Genomic DNA, 27,788 nt, shown 5'->3' on the forward strand with positions numbered 1-27,788 from the left:
GGTGTGAAGAACACAATTTCATCTTCTCCTGCTGCTTCAGAAACAAAGACCTTCAATTTTCTAGACCTACTTTAATAATCCATAATATTAACCAGAAGAACTAAAATCTTTTTTCTACAAAAATACGGTGATCACCATTACTAGTTCAAAACTGTAGACAGAAATCCAACTCTGTTCAGTTTCCTGTGGCCTTTCTTAATAACTGCAAAACAAGCTAAAAGCTTAGTTATCATTCTTCTGAATTCCTCTAGGAGTATTACAAATCAATGCCAGATTTTTATACTAGTAGCAAACCGCAGAGGACAGTGGTGTTGGCTGATAAAAATATCTTCCTCTGCCTCAAAAAAATGCTCTTCAAACCACTACATTTTTTCCAGTGCAGGAAATTCTTCTGGATTCCAAACTGAATAATATTTACACCTGAACATCTATTCCAACCTGATAAATCAATTTTCTCTCGTTCCTATTGTTTCGACCATACTTTAACAGGCACGTGTCTCAGTTTGATCGTCCAAAAGGTTTGAACTTACTCTCTGTCGACAAGAAGCTACTAAAAAAAAAAAAAAAAAAAAAAAAGCCGCAAGTTACGACAAGTCTAGCTTATTTAGGATAAATGACACCGCATCTGTCCGTCGCTTGGGACGCCGCCCTGTCCCGACTCCCGCGCGGTCAGTCCGGCAGGCGCGGCTGCCGGCAGCGGAGGGAGCGCGCTTCGGCCCGACCCGCGAGAGGGACCCGGGCACAGACGGGGAGCGCTCGTCAGCAGCACCGGGGCTGCGCCCGGCGCCCCCAGCGGCGGCTCCGCTGCGGCCGCGCCCCCCGGCCCCGCTCACCTCGGCGGCCGGGATGTTCACCACACCTGTCGACCTCCTCTTCTCCCTCAGCTTTCTCTTCTCGATCTGCCCCTTCCCCTTCCTGGCGCTGGGGCCCGAGCTCTTTCCCTTGGCGGCCAGCTTCTCCTCGCCCTCGGGGGAGCCCGGTGCGGCGGCGGGCTCGGCCCCGCGGCTCCCGGCGAGAGGCGGTGGCGTCTCCTTAGCGGGGGCGCCGCGGCCCAGGGCGGCGCTGGCGAGGCTGACGCAGTTCAGCGCCCCGCCGGCGGGGGGCGCCGCGCGGTCGGGGGGCAGGTTGTTGTTGTTGTTGTTCAGCTCGGCGGAGGGGCCGCCCCCCGCAGGACGGGGCTCCCCCCCACCCGGTGCGCCCGGGGCCGGCGGTGCCTGCTTCGCCCGCATCTTCTCCCTCTTGGCTTTCCATTCCTCCAGAAAGTCCGTGGTGCTACCCCCCGCGCTGCGGTAGCCGCCAGTCGCCATGTTCCCGGCGGGCTGGACGGCGAGAGCACCACCAGCACCGCTGCCGCCACCCGCCCCGAGGCGGCTCTGCTGCCGCCCGAAGAGGAGAGGTCTCGGCGGGTCGGGCGAGAGAGACGGGGGCGGGAGAGTCGGGGGCGGGGAGAGAGGCTCGGAGAAGCACAAACACCCTGGAGAGAAACAAAGGGGGGACGTGAGCCGTCCCGCCGCACTGCCCATCCCCGTCCCGCTGCCTCCCGAACTCTTCGGGAAGCCCCCGACCCCAGGGGACGGGTCTCCATCACCGCCCGCCCTCGCACGCTCGGCTCCCATGGCTCGGACCGCGGCGCCCGGCCCCGGCGCGGCTCCCCTCGGTCCCCTCACCCCTCGGCGCGGGGCCGCCCGCCCTCACCCGCCTCCTCCTCCCGCCCGCTGCGGCCACGACGGCCGCGTAGCGCCGTCCCTCGCCCCGGGCCATAGGGTACCATCCCCCGAAGCCGGTGCCATCCCCCCGCCGCCCGCTTGCCTGCCCGGGGAGCCGCGTTCCCGCGCGCAGCAGGGCGGGGCGAGCGCGGCCGGCGCTCACCTCCCGCCCGGCGGGGCCGCGGCTCGGGCGCTGCACAGCGCCGGCGGCACCAGGTGAGCGGCACCGCCTCCCGCCGTCCCGGAAGGAGCGGCGCGGCCCCGAGCCTTCCCCAGCTCCCTCCCCTTTCCCCATCGCGGCGCGGACACAGCCGAAGCCAGGGCGGAAACTGCCGAGATGGCCCCGACAATGGGGTGAGGGCGGGGAAGCCCCGCCCGGCCCGGTGCGTGCCACGACCCAACCGCCGCGGCTGCCGGTCCGTGCGGTGCCCTGGCACCTGTCCCGGGCAGCGTCGGCGCGGAAGCGGACACGGACCTCGGCGCTCTCGACGAGCGGCAGGAACGGAGAGGGGATGCCCTGGCAGGGACGGCACCGGCCTCGGCCGCACTCCGCTTCGCCGGCGGCTTTAACGGACGGCGGGCGGGGGGCTGCCGGAGCCCCGACGGGAGGGGCCGGAGAAGGCGGTCTGGTGTCACACCCCTCCGCGGGGGCTTCGCCAAACCCGCCCCGCACCTGCCGCAAATCCTCGGCTGAAGGGCCCCGACGTGCGGCCGCCTCCCGCGGGGCAGGTGCCGGGCTCGGCTGTGGGGCGGCACCGCCGGCCCCTGTCACCGCCGGCCAGCCCAGAGCCGCGTGCGGAGCCCGGCGCCGTCAGCCCGCGGCTGCGCTGCCATCGGGGACACGCCGCGCTGTGACGGGAGCGCCCGCATGGCCTCAAAGCGCGGGGCCGCCGCTGCGCCGGGCGGCGGGGTCGGGGCACGGTGGGAAAGAGCCCGAGGTCAGTGGCTCCCGCAGCAGAATGACTTCCTCTGGGCCGCGCCGGTGCTGGGCAGGCTGCTGCTAGCCTGTTGGAAGTTCACTCCCGCGGGCGGAAGTTTGGGAAAGATCCTGTGTTTTCCTGACGTTACAAGGAGCCAGGATTCAAGGGGTTTCCGCCAGTCATGTTGCAAAGACTTGACAGATGTCTCGTTTTAATAATAATAATAACAGCCCTCAGTGGAGAAACCTGACTGGGTTAAATGTTAGGAAAAACGAACGTGCAAGGACCGCGGTGGGAGCCTGTGCTATATGTTGAGCAGTTTGTATAGGTGATAAGATGGGTAAACCTGCACGGAAAACGCAGCTTTTTTTTTTTTTGTTTGCCCGAACTCACTATGTCTTAGTAGCGCCCTGGAAATTGATCGTGGTACTTTTGAAAATCACAGCTTCAATAGACTTGGGGCTTGCTTTATCGTGCTTTATAAGTGGTATGCTGAGGGCAGGGAGTGTATTGGTGCCACCTTTCCAGCTGGCTCGGGATAAGATACAAGTTTACATCAGTCGGAGGAAATCTATATAGCCTCCGCTTACCTGAGAGCACATGATCATGTTTTCTCCTCTTTTCAGGTTCAGTCCTGAATTTGTCCACCTAGTTAATAAAATTCAGTAGTACTTCAGAATATAAACTTTGCAAGGATTTTTGGTTTCTTTTTACAGAAATATATCTATATAGGTGTTAGGAATAAAAAATATCTAGCAAAGTGGAGCTCCAAGTATCTGCTAGGCTGTCTGCACAATGTAAATAACAGGATTAGTCCATGTAGCCACTTGTGCCTTAAATAAGCCTTTACCCCGTTCTCTTTCACAGCAGTGGGCACAGTCTCACCCTGCCAACCTTCTCTGCCCTTCTGGTGATCATTCATTTACTTGGACTTTTCACTGAACTCGTATCTGATTTCTGCCCTGGTTTGGATTTAGGGATGTTTCTGGTGTGGTGGTTAGTTTTGGAGGGGAGTTTAAATGTTCATATATGTGGAAGTTAAGGTGCAGTTTCATTACTGCAGACAAAACCTCTTATCTTTCAGGCCAAGGGAAAATCCCCAAACAAAACCAGCTAGTTGTTCAGTGTTGGGTTGGAAAGCTGTAAATAGGCAGAAAAATAGATGGTAAAAACATAGTTCTTCACTAGTGCCACTCTCTACTACTCAGCAGTATGAAATAAGTAAAGTTGGTCCTAACAGCAGTTTTGACTAAGCACTCTCCCAAAGAAAAAATTCTTACCTGCACTCTCATCTGTAGAGTGTTTAAAATAGATGAGTACTCAATTGTATTTCCAGAAAACAATCTAGAAAAAGGATTTCTGATATGAGTTCTTGTCTCTCCTGTCATGTAATTTTTTTCCATTTATACAATGAAGGGCTTTTCTTGAGAGAATCATGTAACTGTGACAATAACAGTATTTCACCCTCATGATTACATACAGACCATGAGCAGCACAGCTGGCCAAATATTAGCAAAAAGTCAGATTAGAAAGTTGTTACTTACAGCATGTTGTGTATATTGAGAAACATAACAATGTATTTTAGTTATTAGGACACCCTCACTTCTCTGCTACCCCAGGTCATGCCAGCTGCCCCTTGAGCACCTCTCTCTGTGGCTTCCTGTAGCAGCTAGGAAGGCTTAGATGTGCCTGCCCTGCTTCACATCCCATGTGCCCACCTTTCTTATGTGTAGGAGCTGACATATCCAGGCTTTAGCTGCATCTACCTCCCCTGTTGGATTTTTTTCCCCCCTCTCTACTGTAAAAAACATTGTGGGGGTGGGGATTTGTTTGGGGTTTTTTAAAATTTGCTTTTTGTGCCAAAATGGCTTTGTTTGCTTTATAGTCTGTTATAAATTAACAGAAGTTATGTTGTGCCTAAGTGCCCAATACAGAAATGCTGACTGTCAGATGTTTGCATCTCAATAAAGTTGTCTGTGCTGGAGAGCTTTCAGGGATAAAGTCCCAAATAGTTTAAGTATCACACTGCATGTTTTCCATGTTTTCCTGCCACAAGGGAGAGCAGCTTAATAGCTTGCAAACATTTTTAAAACAACACTTTTCTCTTTTCTTTCAAAGGAAAAAAAAAATCTTCAGGATATTCTTAAGTCCTAGAAATACCATTCATTTTATTAGCTATGTTTTAAACTGGCATAATGATAATAATAGCTTGCAAACATTTTCAAAACAACACTTTTCTCTTTTCTTGCAAAAGAAAAAAAATCTTCAGGATATTCTTAAGTCCTAGAAATACAATTCATTTTATTAGCTATGTGGTGGTGTAATGATAAGGGTCCTAAAGCCTTAAGATATTGGGTTTTATATATTATGGAATGAGATTCTTCCCTAGAGGTAAAATTACCACCAGGATTGGGTAGGATGATCTTGGTCTCCTTTGCCATGGAAAAAAATACTTCATTTTTTAATTTAGATTAAAACCTATGATTCATTCTTAAAATCATAAGGAAATGAATTGCCTTTTGGGGTTGGGCACTTCAAAATTGCCTTGTTTGTAAAGGGTTGCAAGCTGCTTGAGATTTTCATAATTTCTTTGAGAGATTAAAGGAAATTATCCAACCTTATTACCATTCTGAATTCAAGCTTATCTGAGTCATAATCTTTTCTGAAGTGGCAATTTTCAAGGCTGGAAAATAAAATAGAGAACATAATAATATATTAATGGCTGAGAAAATTAGGACAACATCCAAATTCCTTCCCAATGTCTGTTTACTTGTTACCATCATGCTCTGAGCTTCACAAACATTTGTTATATACACTCATGTTCTGCAGTGAAACATTCCCTCCATCTCACCCTATTCAGCATCTCTCCCTGAAGTCTCTGTTGAGTTTACTGTGTTCACCTGCCAGATTCTCAAACACACTCTTCCTTCTGCTCCAGACTTTACTTTGCCTCTCCTATTACCTGAATTTCCATGAAACTCTTCCACTTAGTGCACCTGTCTACTGCTTCCCATATTGGATCCCCTTTGAACTTCATCCACTCAGCATTCTTCATCTTTCTTCTCCCAGTCCAAACTTTTACAGTCACATATTTGCTCTGCCTGATTTATTGCTCACGCCATATTAAGCGTGTAATTTTTATTTTTTAGCTTGCTCTGGTACTGTTCCACTAAACTTTCCTCTCCGTTGCTTTAAATTTTACCTGCTGCATAACCCTCACCCACATCACTGTACCCTAACTAACCCATCTACCTACTTATTTCTGCACTATCTGTCCAGAAATGCTGTTGCTTAAAATTGCTGTGACTCAGTGAAATCTTACGGCCATCTTTTTGTAGGAACATCTGTTCTTTTCATCCATGAAATTTCAAAAACGTCATTAAACTTTTTACATTAAATCACTGGCTGTAACTTCTGTCTAATCTTCCTGTAAATTCCCTGCCTCTGTTCCATGACATTTCTAATGTCAAATCCTACCTGGAAGTAAAATAGTCCTCAAGCATATACTCTTTTTTAACCTTTTTTTGATAATGGTCTTGGGTGTTTTTGTCTAAAGGCAGGTGAGCTGCTATCCCTTTCAATTTAATACCACTTTCTGCTACTTCTGAGCTATGCACACTGTTCTGAGAGGCTTAGCCTATCATCAGGGATTTTCCATTTCCTCAACTTTTGTTGCAGAAATTGGCTAAATCATTCTCTTTTTCCCCCTCACTACAGATTGGGGCCATAATGCTAACCTTCTGGCTAGGTTTTCCTCTCTAAGGTTCTAACAACTCATTATATTCTAGTTGCTGTAGTCTTTGATTTAAATGGATTGCTTTCTTACAGTTTGTGTCTGCAAACTTGTACAAATCTGACAACCTTGCTTTTAATGAAATGCCAGTTTTATCCTATTTGCTGTGCTACTGAGTTGGATGCTTAAACCCTTTTTTTTTAAGTGCTAGGGTCTGATTTGAAATCTTGTGTGTAAATAAAACAGAGCTTTGTGAAATAGCTGGATTTATCAGGAGTCATTAGCATTCAAGATCAGTCCTAGAGTGCATCCTTTAGTCTTGTTTCTGTATGTGTTTTACCAATCTTGAACTCTGCTATCATTTGACCAAAAAAGCAATGTAGTTTCTTTGAACTAGTTTGGTTTGACAGACAAACTAGTATTCTTTCTTGCAGCAAAGTTTATTCATCTGTCTGATGGAAGGATGCAGTGTCTAAAGGCAAAAAACAAACTGACAGAAGTTTGCTTGATTTTTTTTTAAGTATTTCATCTTACAGTATGAAAAATTAATGCAGAGATTGCCATCTGTCTCCAGCTGGCAGTTGTTGGATAAGAATGACAGTGGAGATGGGAATGGATTCGAAATCTGTGCAGATGACTTCAAAAGTGTGATGAGAATATTTTCTGCCACAGTTCCAAGTCTGACTCTGTCAGAAGGTCTGTTGCTGCTGCTCATGTCCTGCACCAGGAAGGTGTAGAGCAATGACTTGGCTTGGCTTACCTCCTTGCTATTTGTGGTACATCTTTTTATCATCCAAACAGGTACTTGGAGGGCCAGATTTGAACAGTGAACCAGGTGAGTATGCCCTAGAGCAACTTGTTGAGGAATAGTGAAAAACAGACGCAGAGTCAAAATGTTAAGCAGCGAGGTATGAGGAGGTAGAGAAAAAGCTGATGCTGACAAGCCTCACAGTGCTTGGGAAAGAAGGGGGGAAAGGTGGATGCTGTAAGGCAGCCTGTAAGTATGCTTGGGGACCAGTTTGCAAAAGGCATAGAAGCAATTCCCCTGATGGCAGATCAGTAGGGCCAGAATACGATCACCAAACAAAAGAAGCACTTTTTAAAAAAGCTTTTCCCTGCTATGAAGGAGCCTACAGAGCATTTCACAGCAGAGCTCTTCACTATGACAGATCCATCAAAATCAAAGTATTGGAAAGAAACACATCTAATTGACAAAGTGAGAAACAGCAAATTGACAAAGTGAATGGCAGTGATTAAGTAGCGGATGGAATTCAGTGCAGGCAGACATAAAGTGATTTGTGTTGGGACAAATTTTCTAACAAACAATACCATTTGGAGATAGTTGAGCAGCACGGAGTCTGTTGAACTAAAATGCACCTTCAGAATGCCTGTGCTCCCTTGCCATAGGAATAGCAGAGAGCATAACACAGGGGCATTGGATTTAGCCATGTGCAGGTTTATTAGTCCAGCTCCAGACTTGCCCTTTTGGGAACAAATAGAGATACTTTTCTCTCTTTGTATTCCTTCACAAGACAGAGCTCTCTTGTCTTGAAGAATGTAACCCAGCCAGGTGTTTTCTAGGGCCTGTCTTTGTGCCATGTTGTCCTCTAGAGTCCTGAGTTCTTGGGAACACCCTAAATGGGCAGCTAGCCTGCTATGATCTTCATTAGTGGAGAGGCTGCCAGGTAACCCCATTGCTATTTTGCCTTCAATTTCATTTCCTTTCTTGGTATCTCATTTCCAGAGTGTTCCTAGAATCCTTCTTTTCTGTTTCGGCCTTCAACAGGGATCACCTGGGCAAGCTTTGGTGCACATCCCTGCGCATCATGGCATATCACAGGCCTTTTGATGGCTTTGACTTTGGGGAAGATTTTTTTTTTTTTTCTTTTTTGAAATATCCATCACATGTCCACCATATCTTCCCCTAAAAGTTCTATCTGCTTCCTTGATTTTTTTCCTCTGCTTCTGACACATCTGTGAGGTTAGTTTTGGCCTGATTTGCTCCTTTCCACTCCACATGCTGTAATCCTGGTCCATATTCTTGTAGTTCCTAAATTTCCAATTTTTTTTTTTTTCAGTTTCCTTTCCCTTGATGGTAACTCCATTCTGGAGTGTTTCTCAATCCTTCTTTTCTGTATTGACTTTCAAGGGGGATCAATTTTTACATTCCTTGTTGCAGGTCTCTGCACTGGATGGTATGCCACGCCTTTTGATGACTAAGACTTTGGACAAGATTTACTTGGTTGTTTTTTGTTTTTTTTTTTTTTGGTCTTTTTTTAAGTATGCATGCCATGTCCCTCATATTTTCCCCTCCAAGTTATGTCTGCTTCCTTGATTTTTCCCCTGCTTTTGCAACAGCTGTGAGGATAGTTTTGGCCTCTTCTGGTCCTTTGCACTGCACAACATTTCCGCCCAGACCACTTTCTTGGAGTCACTAAATTTCGCGATTTGTTTTTTTCCTTCAATTTCTTTTCCTTTGATGGTATCTGTATTCCAGAGTGTTCCTAAGTCCTTCTTCTGTGTTTTGGCCTTCAGTGGGGATCAGTTTTGTCAAGCCTTGGTGTATGTTTTGCTTGTCCCTGCACTGGATGGCATGCCATGCCTTTTGATGACTATGAGTTTGGCCAAATTTTTTTTTTTTTAAGTATCCATGCCATGTCCCTCATATTTTCCCCTCCAAAATATGTCTCCTTCCTTGATTTTTCCCCTGCTTTTGCAACAGCAGTTAATTTTGGCCTCTTTTGGTCCTTTGCACTGCACCTCATTTCCGCCCAGACCACTTTCTTGGAGTCACTAAATTTCCCGATTTTCATTTTTTTGGGATTTTTTTAAATTGCATGTCTTTTGATGTTATCTCCTTTCCAGAGTGTTTGTAAGTCTTTCTTTTAAGGGGTCGCAAGATTCCATTTCTCTTCCCGAAATTTCATTTCCCTTCGGGAAGGGATACGGTATCTTGCCATTTCAATGGGGATCAATTGGGCATGCTTTCATTCCTCTTGGGAAGGGAAACAGGATCCTGCGAAATAGCGAAGAAAGGCTTTCAAACTCCCTCTGTTTGGGATATGATTATATTAAATGCAATTGCAAAAAACCCAAAAAACCAGAAAATTGGGATATTTTGTGCTTTCAAAATCGGTCTCCTAGTATATGAGCTTTAGTTCAAAGGCCTAAAAGAGGCCAAACTAACCTCACAGCTGTTGCAAAAGCAGGGGAAGATTTTCTGTAGGATGACAAAACTTGGAGGCAAAGATATGATGAGCATGGCGTGCATATTGCATACTTTAAAAAAAAAAAAAAGAAAAAAATTTTCCCAAAGTTAAAGCCATCAAAGGCATGCCATATGCCATCAAGTGCAGGGACATGCACCAAAGCTTGCCCAGTTGATCCCTGTTGGATGCCAGATCAGAAAATAAGGAGTCACCCACTCTCTTGAATTTAGATACCATCAAATGAAATGCAATTGAAGGTGAAAAAAATAATACTGGGAAATTTAGTGACTACAAATAAATTGACAGTGATTACATCAGGTGCAGTGCAAAGGACCAAAACTAACCTCACAGATGTTGCAAAAGCAGGGGAAAAAACCAAAGAGGATGACACATCTTGGAAGGGAAGATATGAGGGACAAGGCATGCATACTTAAAAAAAAAAAATTAAAAAAAATTCATTCCCCACTGTTTTTTTACCTCACCTTGGTGATAAAGAGGTGTTTGTACCTCTTACAGAAATATTATAGGTGTAAACTACCTTATAAGTTAACCTTATCTGAGCGCCACTACTTTTGTTCCTTTTTATGATGTTTCCAGCACCTATGGAGCCTACTCAATCTTTTTAAACATAGCATCCTCTGACCATATGCCTGTTTTAGTTTTAGCTAGTTCTGCAGAAAGAGGGAGTTTGATGCAATGATCCTTTGAGTCCGTTCCAACTCAAGATACTTCTGTGACCTCTATGCAGCTAGCTCCTAAGTTTAAAACATTGTTAAACAGATTTTTTTGTCTGTACCAAAGACAATTCTGTTCCTGTCTTTCTGTATCTCCAAATGTAAGCAGGCAAATGAATAATTAGAAACCAAATCCAGTGGGTCCTAGCTTACTGTCAGTCTGTGTCTTGTTGGTACTGGTTACAATTCATAATCCTTCTAGGCTGTTGTATTGCAGTTTTGGTTTTTTTTTTTTTTTTAATTAACAGCATTCTAACTCTTAAGAACTATTTTGATTTTTTGAAAAACCAATAAACATTTACAGTAAAAATTAATTAGTCTTCTTGATTGTCACTGTCTACTTCTTGACTGAACTTGATTAAACCTCATCCTTTTGATCTAACCTCATTTAGGCAATGAGTTGCACACAGAAGCAAAGTGCAGTGAGCACAAAACTATGCGCCAAAAGAATCATAGTTAAGGCTGAGGGATCTCCTCAGAGAGCTGTCTAAGAAGCTTGGCCTTTGCTGAAATGCAGTAGATGATGCATGCAGAATTCAGTGTGATGGCTTTTTACAATGCTCTGTTTGAGCTATCCCTCCATTTGGAGATTATTTCTCTCCTGCAGCACAATATTTCTAGGGCCTACTGTGTTTCATGTGACACCATAATGAAGTTGCCTTGGAAAATGAATCAGGCAGGTATTTCAGGAACTTAGTACTAGTTATTAGTAGCAATCATCAGGAAGTATCCAAACCAACACAACCAACAATCAATCAATGGCAGTGACATGTCAGTGAGTGTAAGCAGAGGAGGGGGAAGCACTTGGAAGAGTTTAGAATGACTGTGTATTAAACCAAACAGACTACAAAGGAAGCTAATAGTTTAAAAAACATAAATAAAATGTGCATCCTTTTGTTAACATATTGTTGATATTTTACATTACAAAATTTATTGCAATGATTCATGGCCATGCTATAAGCATTTAGGATAAAAGTTTGAGACTGTGAAAATTGGAACAAAATCTATGTGCCGTTGTAATGATTTTATATAAGCAAATGTGGACATGTTTAAAAACAAATGTTGTGATTTGCTTATAATACAGGATTTGCTGTTTCAAGATGACAAGCTTTAAATACATATTAAAAAGAAATTTTATGTTTAAAAGTTACTTGAGAGAAGACAAGCTGCATACTTCAGCAAACCCACAGCCAATACTCAATTTATTTATTGCCTAGCATTAGGACCCAACAGGCATCCCCTTATGGGTTTGCTTTATTGTAAGACACTCGAGATGAAGGAAAACTAGGAAATAGTGAATTATGCCTGCAAACACCTTGATGTGTTGAAAATAAGAAAGAAATGTAAGACCTGGAAACTCTTATGAGGCATGGAGCCTATGAAAAATAGTGCTGATTCCTGAGGAGGGAATAACAGGATTGAGTGGGAACAAGTGACTTTTAGGAGTGTGTTGCCATCTTATTTCAAAAGTTTCATACCTTCTCAGTGATTTCTCCTGGGCAGCTCTTCACAGCACTGACTCCTTCTTCTTCTTCACAGCTTTCAACTCTCTCCTCAGCACAGCTAACAAACTCCATCTCTCTTCACAACTAGCTAACTCACTCTTTTGTAACACTCTTCTTATTGGACACAGCTATGGCCTATTAAGAGCAAGCTTGTTCTTACTCTTTAGGGATTAGTACAGCTGCAACTCCTCAGGTGTGAGACTACTTTCTGCACTATCTTTATTTTCTCTACATTCTGTCCTTCCACAGGAGTGGGCTTAGTTTATGGTAAAACCACCTCCTTGCATTACAGATAACCAAGGGTAGGTGGGAGCTCATTGGTTGGGTAGAGATGTTCCTGATTAAGATTGGATTAGATTGTCAGTGGGGGAAAAAAAAATCCAGTGTTCAGGAAAAGATTAATGGGGTCTTTGAAACCATTAGGGATCTAAGAAGCTCAGGATAAGGCAGTGCAAGAAAAGGGGAGTGGGAGATGAGGAACAGAGGCTGAGGGAGAGCATGCAGTGTTGAAGCTGCTGCACTTGTGGAGTGAGAAATTGTGGACAGCAGAAAATTCAGCTGAAGACAAAACTGGGAACAATTAACCAGTGATGAGGTCTGCAGAGGAGTGAAACAGGAGAAAGAAGTGGCAAATGAGTAGAAAGTGCAAGAAGCAAGCAGAAGGATGGGAGGTGGTCTGAGGGGCTGCAAATAGGCAGCAGGTACAAGAAGGACTGAATGAGAGTGCTGGGATTCGAATGTCCAAAGGGGAGTTTCGATGGTCGGGGTGGCACTCAGGAGCAGCTGATGAAACTGACATCTGAGGTGAGGAGATGGAGGAGAGGCTGCTCTTTCCAGCAGCTGTGGCATGTCGGTAAGCTTGTAGCGACTTGTTGGTAAAATATGAAGGAGGTCTTGCACTCAGTGCCTGCATGTGGCAATCCTGAGTGCCACTCCCCATACACAGGGAAATTTAGACAGTGCTCGAGTCCCGGGGGAATGATTTCGGGGGTCTTTTATGGCTATCCCCAGGGATAACAGGGAATGTAATTAGACTTCAACGCCCTCTCTTGCACAGAAAATAATTTTACATGGTGGCTTGGAAATAGGGCAGAACCCCATCCATAGAGAACTGAAGAGAAAAGGCTGAAGAGATCAGAAAGATGAAAGTGCCCACGGTGTACTGCACCAGAGAAGGGACTGAAGGGAGAACTACAAGGACCTCACAGCGTGGAGAGCTCTCTGGTCACACAGCAAAGCAGCACACATGATACATGAAAAGGAGCTGAGCAAGAAGGAGTTAACCAGTGTTTCGGCATTTCCGCCAAGTGCAGTGCTGCTGTGAACAGCTGATTTGACAACTTTTGATATAGAGGATTACTTTTTTTGCTGTCCCTCTTCTCTGTAGCAAAGCTGTCCTGTGGTGCTCGGTGCCTATTCCCAGTCTGTCTCTTCACGCAGTACGGGAGTGCCCACTGTGCAGGGGGTGCCTGCCCGCACTGACACAGATCCCTCCCGCCAGACCCACTGGCCAGCCCTCCTTGGGTTACAGTTTCGGCCTCCTGATGGGATGGATTTCAACTCAACAGCCGAGTCAAGCGCACTCTCCCATTCCCAGGGTGTCAAGCTCCTTTCGCAGGCTTTCGGTATAAGATGTTTAAAATAGTCCTTGCCGCCTTCAGACTAACTTAGTGCGTTCCTGGTGTCGATGAATTTGAGATTACTGTTCTCTGCCACGCTTCATCGGTCATAGTAGACCTGGCTCAGTTTACATCAGTGCAGAGTTTCCTCCAGGCACTGCCGTTTGAGCTATTCCTACGCACGGTGTCGAGGGCAAAGCGGAAGGGACAGGTGCAGAAGCCGTGCTGTACTCCCAGACCAAAGGGGAGCGGGCTCAGGCTCTGGCCGTGCCTCGCTGCGGGGCCAGAGCTGGCCGGCACGGCGGCCGCTGTCCCGCGGGGAGCCCGGGGGGAGCCCCAGGGGAGCCCCGAGGGAGCGGCGGAGGAAGCTCCGGTGGAAGCTCCGGAGCGGCCCGGGAGAAGCGAAGCTGTCTGGTGCCACCTCCCGGCTACGCCGCCCGCCAGCGGCTCTGCCGCGCTCGGAGCTCCTCCATGGGCTACAAACTCAGCTCCGTGTCATTATTTCTAGGCAGAAACTGGTAAAGCAATATTAGCGTCTCAGGAGTATCGTTTCTGCTCCTTCCCCCTTATACTTCTGAGTTGTCCCTTTTTAATGCACGGGGCTAAAGAAGCACCATAGAATCCTAGAGTGAAAGCTCTCTTTTTTTTCATAAAGCACAAAGAGTGGCTGCGGCTGCATTACTGAGCAATTACTTAACATAATGCATCGCCAATAGCCATGGGTTAAGTGGGAGGAAAGAACTTAGTCTAATTTGGTGCTTTTCATACAGCTGAAAATAGAGGTGAGCTGCTAACAGCTGAAGAATCACCCACACTATCTGCCGTTGATGTAAATGTGGATTTTTTTTTTTTAAACAAACTTTTTCATTAAATCTTCCTTCTAGTGACTAGACTGTGTGGCAAGATGTGTAAATTTTGTGGAGATGTGTATTTTGTACCAGCTGATGTAAAAATTCATGCTCTTTTCTTTGTCAGATTTGGGGTATAGGCCCAAGTAACCACATACAGAGAGTAGTAGCTTCATTTTAGCTGCAATGTAGCAATTCCCTCAGAGCAGGTCTGTCTTTTGTGGAATAAGAGACATGATTAAAGCAGCCACAAACAAGGGCAAAGACTATTTTCTGTCTGGGGAGAGATGAAGGCAGGGGGAGGTGCAGCAGCCAGTCCTGGTGGGGTCCCACCTGAGGCAGTGCAGCAGGTGCTGGTTTGCTCTAAGAGCAATTCAGCCCAGTGAGTCTCTGCTCCAAGGACTCCGTAGAGCAATGGGGGAGCCCAGGAAGATGGAACTAAATAAATAACTTCTTTTCCACCACCCACCATACTTGATTGGTTTTTTTCTTTCTTCGCTAGCAAATAAAGCAAAAGGTAAAGACCACACCAGAAGATGAATCACACTGTCTTGGCTAACTATTCCTGCTAAGCTTGAATAGGTTTGCAAAACAGACATGTAGAACCCAAGCAAGAAGGGCAAAATAATTAGAGTTGGAATGTGGGGCTTTTGTCCCTGCTGTAATTGTCCCTGGGCCAGATGAGAAACATTAGACATCCAACAGGTGATGTTTTCAGATGAAAGAACTGAACAGTTCCTCCTTTTACTAAAGGCTACATACTTTTCCTATCTAATCAGTGATACAAAATGAGGAGGTGCTGACACAAGCAGGAATAGCCGATTACTTCATCAGTATGGCAGCAGGTCTCCCTTTTAAAGGGAGCAATTAATTGTGAGTTTGGGAGGTTTTGTTTTGCTTTTTAATTCTGTCTTCAGTGCAGGAACCTGCAGTCACCTTTCACATAACTTCTAGTCTTATTTTACATCTATATTGAGGCTGAGCAAAGTATTATTTGCTACTACTCTCTAACCAGCTCCACTGCTGCTTCTGCAATCAAATCAAATGTAAAGCAAGTAACTCCAGTTGCCAGCATTTTTTCACTCATGCGGCTTTAATTTAAGAACTTGAGGAAGCTGAATCACCACAGCTAAATGTAACAGTGTGTACATAACCATGAATAGCAAGAGCTTCTTCTGAAAAACTTGAGAGCATTTCTTCTGTTCCCTAGCAGACAAACTAGCTATCCCTATGTGGGGAAAAAAACCTGTAATTTCACAGAGGTGACCAGCAGAGCTGCAACAGAACTGTTCAAAAGAACCTTTAAAGCAAGTGGGAAAGCAATGCCCTACAATGCACTGACAGGTATCTTCTGCCTCTTTCAAAGTACTCTCCCCCAAAAACTGTGTAATGGCTGTGGAGTTTGTTTCATTGGGTTTTTAAAATGTGAAATGTGTATTGTATAGTGAATTCATGTCATGCTTTGCTGTAACAGTCCTCTGGATTGTACTGCCAATTAAATTTCATCTATGAAACACTATTAATCCCTCAGTTGCACAATTAAAGAGCCGTCATTAACTACTGGCCACACTGTACCATGTCAAGTTAGAGAAACTGAAGCTACTACTAAAAGGTGGAGAGTGACTTCAAGTGTAACTAAAAATGAGTTGCTTACACTTTCCACACTGCACAGACTTGAGGCCTCAGCTGCCAAGAGCCCTTGCCCACTCTTATTTCTAGGGAGGCTCAGCCCGGAGCTTCCCAGGACCTATAGCTGCACCACATTTCAGCGTGGCAGATTTGGCCACCTCCATTTATATTCTGTCACAAGACCACAGCAACAGGGCAGAGACAAAAGGGTCCATGTTCCTTTCTTGAGGAGCTGATGAGCTACTGAGATGAGTAACACCTCAACACGGTCATAAAAGAACAGTAAAGCGCCAGCTGTGGGAAGTCAAGACATTTCCAGGATCACCAGATCAAGTACAAGTCAATGTAATTTCATACTCAATTTAGAAATAAATTAATACCTCCTTTGAACAGTGTTATGAGCTAGCAGTGAGCCGTAACTCATACTGTTGGCTGCACTGGACATTCCTCTGTTGAGGACTTTGGATGAGACGGGGCCTGGCCTTGAACTCTTGACTTGGGGCCAATTTTGTTGATGCCACCATGCAAACCATTCACTTTCTGACATGGTCCTGCCTTTCCTAGTCTGACATCATGGCGTACTTTTTCCTCACCCCCTGCTCTTTTTTGGTGTAGATTTCCTGTCTACCATTATATTTTGGCATTGTAAGTAACTACTCTTCCTAAAACAGAAATAAGAGGACCCTTGTATGGCAACTCAATTGCTCTTATGGCAGCAGATGAACAGTGGCTAGGAATACTGGACAGGTAAGAGTAATACCAGTTTAATGTTCATGTGAGCACAACACAAGTTTAGCTAGGACAGTACTTCTAAATGAGTGAATCCTGAGATTCACATTTTGTACTTGGTGCTGAGTAAACTGATGCATTGACCTGCACGCTATGAATCATAACTGTGCTTTTGGGGATCTGGCAAGGAAACAGCAGTAAAACAGTATGAAGTAGGAATGAGGAAGGCTCAGAGGAAATTGTTTATAAAGGAGACAAGGTGGACAAGAAATGAAATTCCAGCTCCTGAGATTTTTCTTCTAGATAACTGCTATTGTTTGGAGCCATAAAGGTCAGGCAGTCCTTATGCAGCCATGCTTGCTTCCTGTATTCTCCTCCCACTCAAGTGTCCTGCACTCATTCCTTTTCCCCAGGTTATGGCTCCCTCCATGGCTGGAGCTGGTTCTGGGCAGGCCCTTTGCCTCTTCACTCTCCACACCAGCTACTTCCATGCCTCTGTGACGTTAATTCTGGACACAGAGATCCCTCTCCATACTGTGACAAGTCCCCTGAAAATCTAAGTTGCTGGTTTGAATTACCATTTAAGGCATTAGTCATTTAAGGAAGCTGGTCAGAGTCACCAGCCAGCAATAATATACTTCTTACATGCAAACAGTCTTCCATAATAAAATAGTCTTCCATGACCCATTTTTCTCTCTATTGTAGCTGGATTTTCTGAGGATATATTGGATCTTGAACACAATAAGACAATGACACAAGTTTGGCAATTGCTTTGTGAGATCAGGTTAATATCACGTAAAAAATGGTTCTCAGATTCTGCACACAGACAGGTTTATGTAAAATATATAAACATTTGTCCAAGTTGTTACAGATTGCATAAATATGGCATTTTTACTGTTGCATTTACAGATGTGCATGTACAATGATGTGCAAATAATCACAATCTGATTACAATCTTTGAAAGGTACTTGAACCCTGCATCCAAGTAACGCAATGAATGAAAAATGCCCACCAAAGAATTTAAATAGCAAACTTATAACATGGTTTAAATTCATAACAAATTTCAATGTCTTATCAGTAAAACTTTCACACATTTAAAATATTTTGTATTCAGTTTATTTGTATATGTCAAAATACATTTTTTTCCAAAATAGTGGGTTTTGCAACTAGTTTCATGCAGATACAAGGTCTGCTCAGTACTACCAATAAAATCAATATAGCACAGTAGCCATTCATTTTTTAGATATAAAGAATAAATAACCTAAATATAAAACACTAAAATATTAGAAACACGTATTTAATCATTCACAGGCACCCAAACTTTACCAAATATAATCCAGAATATGCCTAACTGTCTTGTAACAGAACTCAATATGTTGCAGCCATTCAATTCTTTATGTTAGCATAAGACAATGGAAGTCCCTATGGTTCAGACCCACCTCTCATACAGATCAATTACAATAAGATATCTCAAACTATCCGTGTACCTTTAAAATCAAAAATCCTGAGCTTGGTAGTAAGAGCATAACCTTACATCTTCAAAAAACCAATCAACAGAGAGAGGACATCATGTCTTCCTTACCAAAACATATCCCACCCCTGTAAAGCTAACCCTCCCTCCCCCCCCCAAGTAGGCAGTAGGACACAACCTTTTTAAATGAAGGGGTACAAATTCACATTTAATATAGTATACAATATAATCAATAATACAATAGCTACTACAAGCTTTACAATGTACAATTTGTTTTAATGGCTGATCTGTTCAGTGGTTTTAGGCAATAAACTATGTGCCAATAAGATGTCATATTTTGAATGGTTTAGTGAAAATATAAAAGCTGTTCCTAACAAAAACAATCTTCACTTAAGTACTTTTTTTGTTTTTAAAGGCCACTGAAATGTATAAAATGGTCTGACATGGTGTTATCAAATTGGATGCCTTCTCACATGGCAACAACAGTGCATATAAACATTATTGTAAGTGTAATGGGTTATGCTTTTCAAATGATTTAGTACATTACTTTGGCTAGCACAACAGTTTTGGACAGCACTCAGATAAATACAGGTATGTGAAATGTAGTGAAGCAGTTATATTTATGCATTTTTTTATTATGGTGAACACTATCAAATGAAAAAAAAATGGGACAAAAGGATAATAAAGTTTTTATATAGTTTAGACCTTTTGTAAAGATAGGGCTCCATACAATGTACAATGTCTAAATTCTTTATACCATAAAAATTAACGAACTTTGTTAAACACACTATTCTGGATAGCCTAATTTGCATTAACAGACATTTGCAATAGGGAAATATATTCAAGCATGCCACGTGGTGGTCTGAAAAATCAAACCAGTACACATTTATATATACAGCATCACTCAGTACCTGCTCAAATGAATGTGACGATTACAGGATCTAACGTCTTTCACTACAAACTTCTTTTTTTTTTCCTTTTTTTTTTTAAAGTGACCAATAAAGGCAGAAAACAGGACTCTTAAAATATTTCTAGTTTCAACTGACTTTTAAAGCATTTTGTATAGGAAGTAAATGCATATTGCACAAACAGTGAAAGCAAATGTTCCACCAAACATCTCTGTTCCAGGTGGTTGGACAATACAACTCTAGTTAGCTACACAAATTATGTAATTTAAAAGGGTGTGTGGTCTCTGCAAATGGTAAAGCTGTGAAAACACTGTACAAGAAAATCTGGTACATGAAAAATTAGAAGGGAAAAAAAATACAAACTTAAATCTTAAAAGAAAAACTGAGTATAAGGAAAAAATGGGAATTGTGGCACAACAAAAACATTATTGAGTAACTGTCGTCTGTGAGAGCTGAAAGCTTTTGTTGATGTAAAGTGTTTATGTACAACTAAGGCTTACTGGTTAAATATCTGAGGCGTATCTGGCCTTGAATACTTTCCTTATTATGCTGTGGCTGTAAACAAGATTTCTCAGTCATTTTATCTTCTCAGCAGCTGCATTTTAACAGAAACAATGATCTTGATACAAAAAAACACACAGGTAAGAGGGTGTTTGGCAGGATATCTGAAAATGACAGTCTCCAAAGGATCTTCCCACACTTCCAGTGACTGCCATACCATGGTCCACTGGAGTTACTTGTGATGTGCAATACCGTTACTTGCTGCTGTAGTAAACCTTTTATTTGGAAAGTTTGCTTATAACTCTGATCAAGGCCCCATTTTCATCTTTTAGCCTCTGGTTGTCTGCCTTCAGGTCTGGTAGCATCTATGAAAAATGAAACATGGTGGTTATTTGCTGTTACACCCCAAGTAAAAGCAGCAAGACTAGACAAAGACTGAGAGTAAAAATCTTTATTCAGCTTTAGTATTTTTGGCAGTTCTCACACTTCATACCAGCAGTTCAGAAAAATCCCCCCTTTTAGCATGACACATTTAAGGGTTAGAGATTAGAAGTTTTCATTTGCCTGGACTAGATGCACTAAAACTCAGTGGTGCAGATGACCAGCCTCTGACAAAAGCATTTATAGTAGCATGAGGAAAAGTAATGAAATACTTCAAATTCCAGGGGGGAGGAAGGGGGGCAGAGGGAAATGAACTACCAACAATTTAAAGAGGCTTGTCTATACTGCACTTGCAGAGTTTCAAAAAAACATGCTGTGGCTAAGCATCTCTACCACTGTGCCCTTGGATGATTTCATCCTGATCAGATACAGTGTGATTCAGCTTGTTAGTTCATAGCATTAATCCTCCAACCACTTCCAAAGTCATGTTGAAGCACACATCCTGTAATTTGAGATCATGTCCCTGAATAGCATAGTTCACACAAGATCAGATCACTGAAACAGATCACAGCAACACCAGGCCACAAACTCAGGCAGACAGGTTAGGGAACGGCAAGCTATGGCTGCCAAAGGAGATAGGTGACACACAAGCACAAAAGCTGCAAGGGAGAAGCCAAATGAGGTGAGAGTTGGGCAGGATCAGATAGAAAAGGAGGACAAGTCAGGGCACAGAGGTTGGCACTGGGAGAATTCAGCTTCCAGAGAAACCACAAATTATCTCAGTAGTTCTCTGTATCTACATTCACACACTGATAACAAACGACCTATCCCACTCACTCACAGCTAAATTACACCTATGGATTCTAGCAGGGGTTTCACACAGAAGGTAACAGCCTATTCCTGCACTGTTGTTACTCAGTAACCGCAAGTGTATGCATGACATTCAGCTACCAACCTAGGTACACCTGCTACCCTATTATTCTTTTTTTTTTTGGCACTAGTTTATTTTCATTTTATATTAACAAAATTATACTTTCAATCCCATTATAATCAGAACATTATAACGGGATAGAAAGAACTAGGAAGTTTAAAAATGCAGGGTCAATTAACTATGCACTACATCTCCTGTCCACACTCACTTCACTGAATTGCAGACTCTTTCAGAGTGAATTACGATGGTGAAGTGAACATGACTAAGGTTGCAGACCTCTAGTTTATTTCCCTGCAAATACCAAAGTATGTGAAAGGAAGTTGACAGGAGATCATAAGAAGAAAACAGGTGGTGTCTACAATTAGAGTAGTCAAAAACAATTCAGCTATCCTTGATTCCAACTCTGTTTTATGAATAAGCCTAGGGAAAGCCTAAGTTGAGCTCTTTAGAGTCACAGGGAAGCTTCCATTATAGCCAAGTGAGAGCTGTGCTCTGAACAAAAAGAGCTGTAAAATGCTGATTACTTTCAAAAGCTATGTAAATATTTTTGAAATTGGGCAACATGAGTGATCTTTTTGCAACTGTCAAGCGTTATTGTAAAGTCTAACCTGTAAAAAGTAACTACTGTTGTCCAAGATAGGGGTCATATCTAGATAACATGCATGTGTCTGCAAACAATGGAACAGCCACTTGTTCAGGCAAACCAACCAAAAGGTTTTCTTCCTCCTTCCCATTCTGCTACAGATTTCACTCCAAAGGTACTGGGTGAAACCACAACAACCCTCATCTAGCCAAGCACAGGGAATCAAGGTAGTCTGGTTTTGTACTGGTTGAATAGATACCTTGAGTAGTGTTATGTGTGCATTTCAATGAAACCTCAAAGTAAATCCAGGAATGTCACAGTCTTCTTTCAACTTACTGAGCAGCAAGGGAGTTGCAGCTCAGAATGCTTAATTACATAGAGACAGACCCACAGAAAGGTAGATTTTCTGGTGAACTACTTAAACAAAATCCTGTTCAAAATTAGAGCTTTAACATAATCCAGTACCATTATATATCTGCAAATCTCTGAAGGTAATTTTAATCCTGATTCAATTAACAGGTAGAATAGGTCTTAAGGAAATATGTTCTCTTTTGTTGTGAGTCTACTAGAGCATAGGGGACGACTTGTAAGAGACAAAAGGGTTATATGACAAGATAAAATGGTTATCAGGTTGCACAAGGAGAGGTTTATATTGCATACTAGGAAAATTTGTTCACCAAGATGATTGTCAAGCAAAACTGCTCAGGGAAGTGGTGGAGTCACTATCCCTGACAGTATTTAAAAGATGTGTAGATGTGGCATGCAGGGCATGGTTTAGGGGTCGCTGTACTGAGGTGCTGGTTGGACTTGATGATTTTGGAGGTCTTTTCCAATCTAAATAATTCTACAGTTCTGTCAATAGCAGGAGATTCATCAGGAAGGATAAGCACATGTAACCTAAAATACTTACACTTCTCAACTATACTAATCCCCACATTAAACAAATCTTTTGGAGCAGTGCGTTTCTATGGGTACTCAAACTTCTTGTGAGGTGACACCATATACCTTTAATGTCAAGAGGGAGGAAAAAAGGCCTTTGCAATAAATTCAATAAAATTACAGTAACACACTGCACTTTGAATTCCAATTTGCTTCTCACTAAAATAGCGAAGTACCTTCCTGTGATAAGATTTGATTAAAAATGCACTGTTTTGTCTGCCAGTATCATGACTAGCTAGTAACTTTGCAGTATTATCATTTAGCAAACAATGATTCAATAATCATCTGACATATATGGAGCCATCTCAGATCTGTAAAGTAATAATCATGTCTGTGTTTGCTGGAGGACTTACCATAGAAAACATACAAAACAACTTGGTTAATAAAGATTACAAAAAGCTCATGAACTGCTGAAGTACCTGCTCAGATTACTCAGGCACACTGCTATTGTTAACCTACCACCATACTGTCAAGGCTCCCTGCTGTGTTTCCATTGCTTCTCTTTTGCTGGTCAGGCTACTCAAGTTCCACAATGACCTGGCATTGAAACCTCCTGCTATGCAGAGGAATACTGAATGGTTTTCTGTGGTTAACACCACAAATGGCTTAAAGGAATGCCAGTACAAGCAAAGAAAAAGACAGTATGGATGTGTAGATGTGGACAGCAGTCATTAGATTAGCTCAGCTGTGTAGAAAAACCACATCGTTTGCTGAGGCTGATGTAAGATAGACAGCCCTAAAGGGACTGCTCTCCCTTCTCTTGCAGCAGTGCTCTCCTGCTGCTTTCTGCACAGTTAATTTAGTGATCCAACAATCCTGCGGTGAAATGGATCAAGTACTATTATGATCAAAGGGATTTGTTTTCAGCCAGGCCAGTGAGCTGACTTCACCTCCTCTGTAAGGGTTAACACAAGGGAGCATTGCAGAATGCAGGGCCTGGATGAGGAACACCACATCTTAATGTCAGTCCAATTCCAGAAAGACACCAAGCAAAAGGATAAACCGATTCGGGCCTCTTAGTGGGGAAAACCCAAGATCAGATTCTGAGCAGAATGCACACCCATCGTGTTCCTTTCTAAGTGGGAAGGGAAGTAGATGAAAGGAAGCAGTTTAGCAAGAGTCACTGTGCAGAAGGCTGGTTTATTTTTTCAACTACACATCTTAAAAGCTCACTGTAAACTCTAGCCTAGACACTTGTTATATTTAAGAGGAAGAAAGGCATATAGATTTGGTGTAGAATGAAACCACATTTTATCCTCATGTAAGTTTTGAACCTTCCATGGTTTTCTGTAACATCCCTGAAATAACACTAAGAACAACAGACTAGCATTGTTTTCCAAGATGAAACTCAAAGCAGTTCATACTTTCATGAGAAGGAGTCTGAACCAATATGACACACTAGGCAGAGTTTGTTTCGTGTCTCTGATTTAACAGTCCATGCATTGTAGGACTCTCATCCACACTGGGATGCCTATATGTATAGCAATATAAATGAATAATCTTAACTCAATGCTAGAACTGCATGTTTTAAATTGTCTATGTAAAAATAAGGCTTGGCAAGACCCAAATGGGAAGTTGAAAACAGTAATCAACTTGAAATTCATACCTATTTCTGAAAAAACAATACTCTGGTCCCCTCTGAAACACTGAATACACAAATGTAAGAAAAACGTTGCTAATGCAGGCATTCGGGAATGCACAGTACTCAAACCAGTTCTCAAACCACTCTTTTTTTTGTTAAGATTAAACTTGTATCAACTCTATGAATACACTTAAACCAAACTGCAGAAAGAAAGCTCAAATCTTAATTTCCATTTGTTAGAAAACCAGAGGCGAATCTATTTGAGCATTTACACAAACAGCAAAACAAGAGACTGACTTTAGTGTATCCTCATGCAAACCCAAATTCTTTCAGCTGTTGCCAAGACTTTAACACGTCAAAGGTCTCCTGGATTCTTGCCAATTTATTTTCAAGGACAAGCTTCAGTGCTAGCAGGGACAATACCACACCACACCAGCCCATCTGCAACCGCTCTAGCTTGTGCACTGGGCACCATGCTTTAGCTTTAGCCACACCTCCAGAACCGAGCAACACTGAGTCAGTTTCTGACACACAAGTGTTAATAGTAAAATTCTGCCCAAGCACAAACTGAATGTCAACACCTGCCTGGCTAAACAAAGGAGAAGGAAGAAATTACAAGTCCACAGAGCGCAGTTGCCTACAGGACCCTGACAACTTGGCAAGCACTCGGGTCAAGGCCCTATTCTCAGTCACCAGTCGCTCATTTATGTTTTTCAAAGATTGAATCTGCTTTATTTGTTGCAGCTTCTGCAGGAATCAAAGAAATAGGAGTGAAACTGAGAAAAAACCCCACATGTATATTAGATGAGCAGAACTGAAAGAAAACTTAGAAGAAACAGTCCTGTTTAAAGTAAATGAGCTGCTGTGAAAGGAAAGCATCAAACAAGTGGCACATTCTTGAAAAGCAATCTAAGTACCAGTAGTGATTAGTCACAGCTTTCCAAAACAGTTCAGGATGCATTAACAATGAGAGCTATTCCTGGAATTCTTCATTTAACATCCTAATTGCACAAACGAAATCTCCTATTCAAAACCCTGTACATAATGACACATTTAACAGATACTTTTAAACAACTATGCAACAAACTATGGAAAGAATATTTAATCTTTAATTCAAAACTTTCGCTTCTTGCTTCTTGAAAGCAAACTTTTGGAAAAAGCCATATATTTGTATTCCCTATTTTTATCAGAAGCCCTGCTTTCTCTAGAAGCTCACATCCTGTCTTCTACTCTTAGGCAGACAATTATTTTCCTCTATCACAGTTTGTTTTTTCTGTATTTCACTTCTGAAGACCCCTCAAAGAATCACGGACCTTGTGTCCTGCCTTACAGCAAACTATCTTGGTCTGAATCCAAGGGAGCCAGAGGCATCACAATTGCTCTTCTCCCTGTCAGCTTCAATTATTTCAACAGAACCTGGTGCATGTATTTTAATGAAAAGTATTTGGAAGTTAATGCCATTTCCAAGCACTAGAGGGAGCTCAAAAATGAGCTTGAAAGGAAACTTCTTATTGATCAGTACAAATTCCACAAATATCAAATGTCAAAATAATGGTATTTTCACATTCCACTTAAATTCTATGAGTTTTGTTGGCCATTTCCAATATTTATACGAAAGGACATAACAGAAAATAAACCCACACAAATTCTCACCATTCTTAATGTATCAGAGGGTTTAATATTGATAAAGACTGGTTAAAAAACCCAAACAAACAGAAATGTAATTTATTTTAAAAAGAATATTGCTTCTGAGAGTCACTTTATACAGAGGTGAAAAAAGCAGAAATCAATACAGTAAGTGTCACTCATTTGTCAACAGCTCAAATCTACCTCCTACCAATTGTTAAGTAAAACGTGATTCACACTATACAAAGTTTTTCTGTCAACATTGCAACATGCCATCTAATTAATAAAGAGCATGAGATAAAGACTGAAACAACATTTAATGCTTAAATATCTATACAATTATATGCTACCACTATTTAATAATAATGGATTTTAATAACAGTAATTCGTAAATAAAACTTATGAGTATCACATCATAATTGCAATTCCATCTTGATTAGCTCAAGATATGTTTCACTCTAACCACCTCTGAATGTTTCTAGTTAGCCATGTTATAGAATCCTAAAACTCGGCACCTTCTTCGAAACTGTACACGCACAGCTGCTTATGCCAGCACCACACCTGCGCAACAAGCTGTGTGACAGGAGTGACTCTGATGTGCAGCTGTAACTTAGTTATTTTCTAGTGAAATTAGAGAGACCAGTAATACTTCCAGACTACATGTCTCACTGACATAATAATACACTTTTTACTAATAGTGTACTAATTTACTTACTTTCAGTTCCTCTTCCATTTCAGATATCCTTCTTTCTAGTGCTCTTCTTTCCTAAATCAGAAGATGTGTGTTAATGCTGAACAATACAATGTTGTAAAAATTACAGCTTGTAAATACTGTGGTAACAGTGAAATACTTCAAGTTTCAAAGATCATACAACCAAAAGCATAGTGTGGACAGAAAACTTGTGATGGCAGTGATACATAGAAATTTGGTCAATATAGAATTTTAATATCCAAAGAGGAAGAGATAGAGAAATTCATATCAAGTCCTACAAAAAATATCCCTTCCTTTTCACTAATTTAGAAAGGTTTAAAGTATACAACTTGTTTGGATTTATTTTTCATGAGCTAGGCTTTTTTAAGTCCCTAATATCCAAGAAATGCAGAAAATTATCAGAAACAAACAAGAATATTAAAAGATACAAGCACAAAAGCATAAGCTTTCACAGACAAACAAAGGTAGCTGAAATATCTGTCTCAGCTCAGTGGGATCTGTCCACACTCCAAACTGCAACAGTTGATACAACTGACATGATAGGACTTAGCTCAGTACCAAAGAAATCTAGTTACATGAGATCAGCTGCTTCTTGAGAAAATGTTTCTTGAATATTTTCTGCATTTCTCGTATAGTTTAATTTTCCTTTTATTTCCCTTTTTACCTGAGAAGCAGGAGAAATTATCCTTGTATATGAACTTGATCGCACTGATTATATAACCAAGCCAGCTTATGGAAAGTTAGCTTAGGGTTTTCTATGCTACACTGCAGTCTGCAGTGCAGATACGTTTTTATTTTGTTTAAACCTATTTTTCAACACATCTGACAGATGAGTAGCTAATGCAATAGACTTTTCGGTTTATAGCTTGATTGCTTGCTTTCCTGTGTCAGACGATGCAGTGTATCTCATTTAAAAGCAGCTGCAGTTATCAGTACTCTACATTCAGATTTTTTTCCAGAGGGTGAGAGGCAAAAGCAACAGATTATTGCGAAGTGGACATATGCATCTGCATACAATGGTGTTATGCAAACAGCAAGCAGCATTGACTGAGGTGTGTAAAACTTTGGTTAGATCATACCGCCCAGTAGATACTGACTCTTGCCGGACACCTTTCAGATATAAATCATTTGAATTTAGTTTAATCACAGTGCAGTTATACCCCAACATTTTTCCATTACAGCAAACAACTTTAATTTTTATCCAAGTAATAAATATATTACTGCATTTGTTACTACTTAATGTACTTAACTCCTTCAAAATAAAAGACTTCTCTTATAATGACTGTAATGAGCCTAAGTACCAGTGATTTAACAGTACGCAATCAACTAACAAAAATCCCACACTGTCTTACAATACTTAGAATTTTATCTGTTCCCTACTAGTTTTACAGACTAATAACATATATGATGTGTTCTTATGTTTAGCAATATTCAGTGATTTTTTTCAATTACCAAGAGATGAATGACCAAACAAATCTCAAAATTTCAGGTGTCTAGAAATTCTTAATCCTTTTGAAGCAAT

The 27,788-nt window shown here is 42.2% G+C and overlaps 2 protein-coding genes across 6 annotated transcripts in view; both read right to left on the minus strand.

Moving 5' to 3' along the window:
- PAWR (pro-apoptotic WT1 regulator) overlaps window positions 1–1,463 on the minus strand; it is a 70,237-nt gene extending 68,774 nt beyond the window's left edge. The window contains exon 1 of the mRNA XM_030238602.2: window positions 834–1,463. Within this exon, the coding sequence (XP_030094462.1) occupies window positions 834–1,307 (474 nt within the window). The 5' untranslated portion in view covers window positions 1,308–1,463. The remainder of the gene's footprint in view (window positions 1–833) is intronic.
- A 16,269-nt stretch (window positions 1,464–17,732) lies between these two features.
- PPP1R12A (protein phosphatase 1 regulatory subunit 12A) overlaps window positions 17,733–27,788 on the minus strand; it is a 114,198-nt gene continuing 104,142 nt past the window's right edge. For 3 of the 5 annotated variants that reach the window (XM_050970115.1, XM_018910140.3, XM_009086703.4), the window contains 2 exons: window positions 26,270–26,320; window positions 17,733–19,877 (listed from right to left, as the gene is read on the minus strand). In XM_050970115.1, coding sequence (XP_050826072.1) covers window positions 19,791–19,877; window positions 26,270–26,320 — 138 coding nt within the window. In that variant the 3' untranslated portion in view covers window positions 17,733–19,790. Of the gene's footprint in view, window positions 19,878–26,269; window positions 26,321–27,345; window positions 27,377–27,788 lie in introns of all 5 variants that reach the window. The other 2 variants (XM_018910139.3, XM_009086704.4) reach the window with 2 other exon arrangements.

This window comes from Serinus canaria, chromosome 1A (assembly GCF_022539315.1).
Source record: "Serinus canaria isolate serCan28SL12 chromosome 1A, serCan2020, whole genome shotgun sequence".
Lineage (NCBI taxonomy): Eukaryota > Metazoa > Chordata > Aves > Passeriformes > Fringillidae > Serinus > Serinus canaria.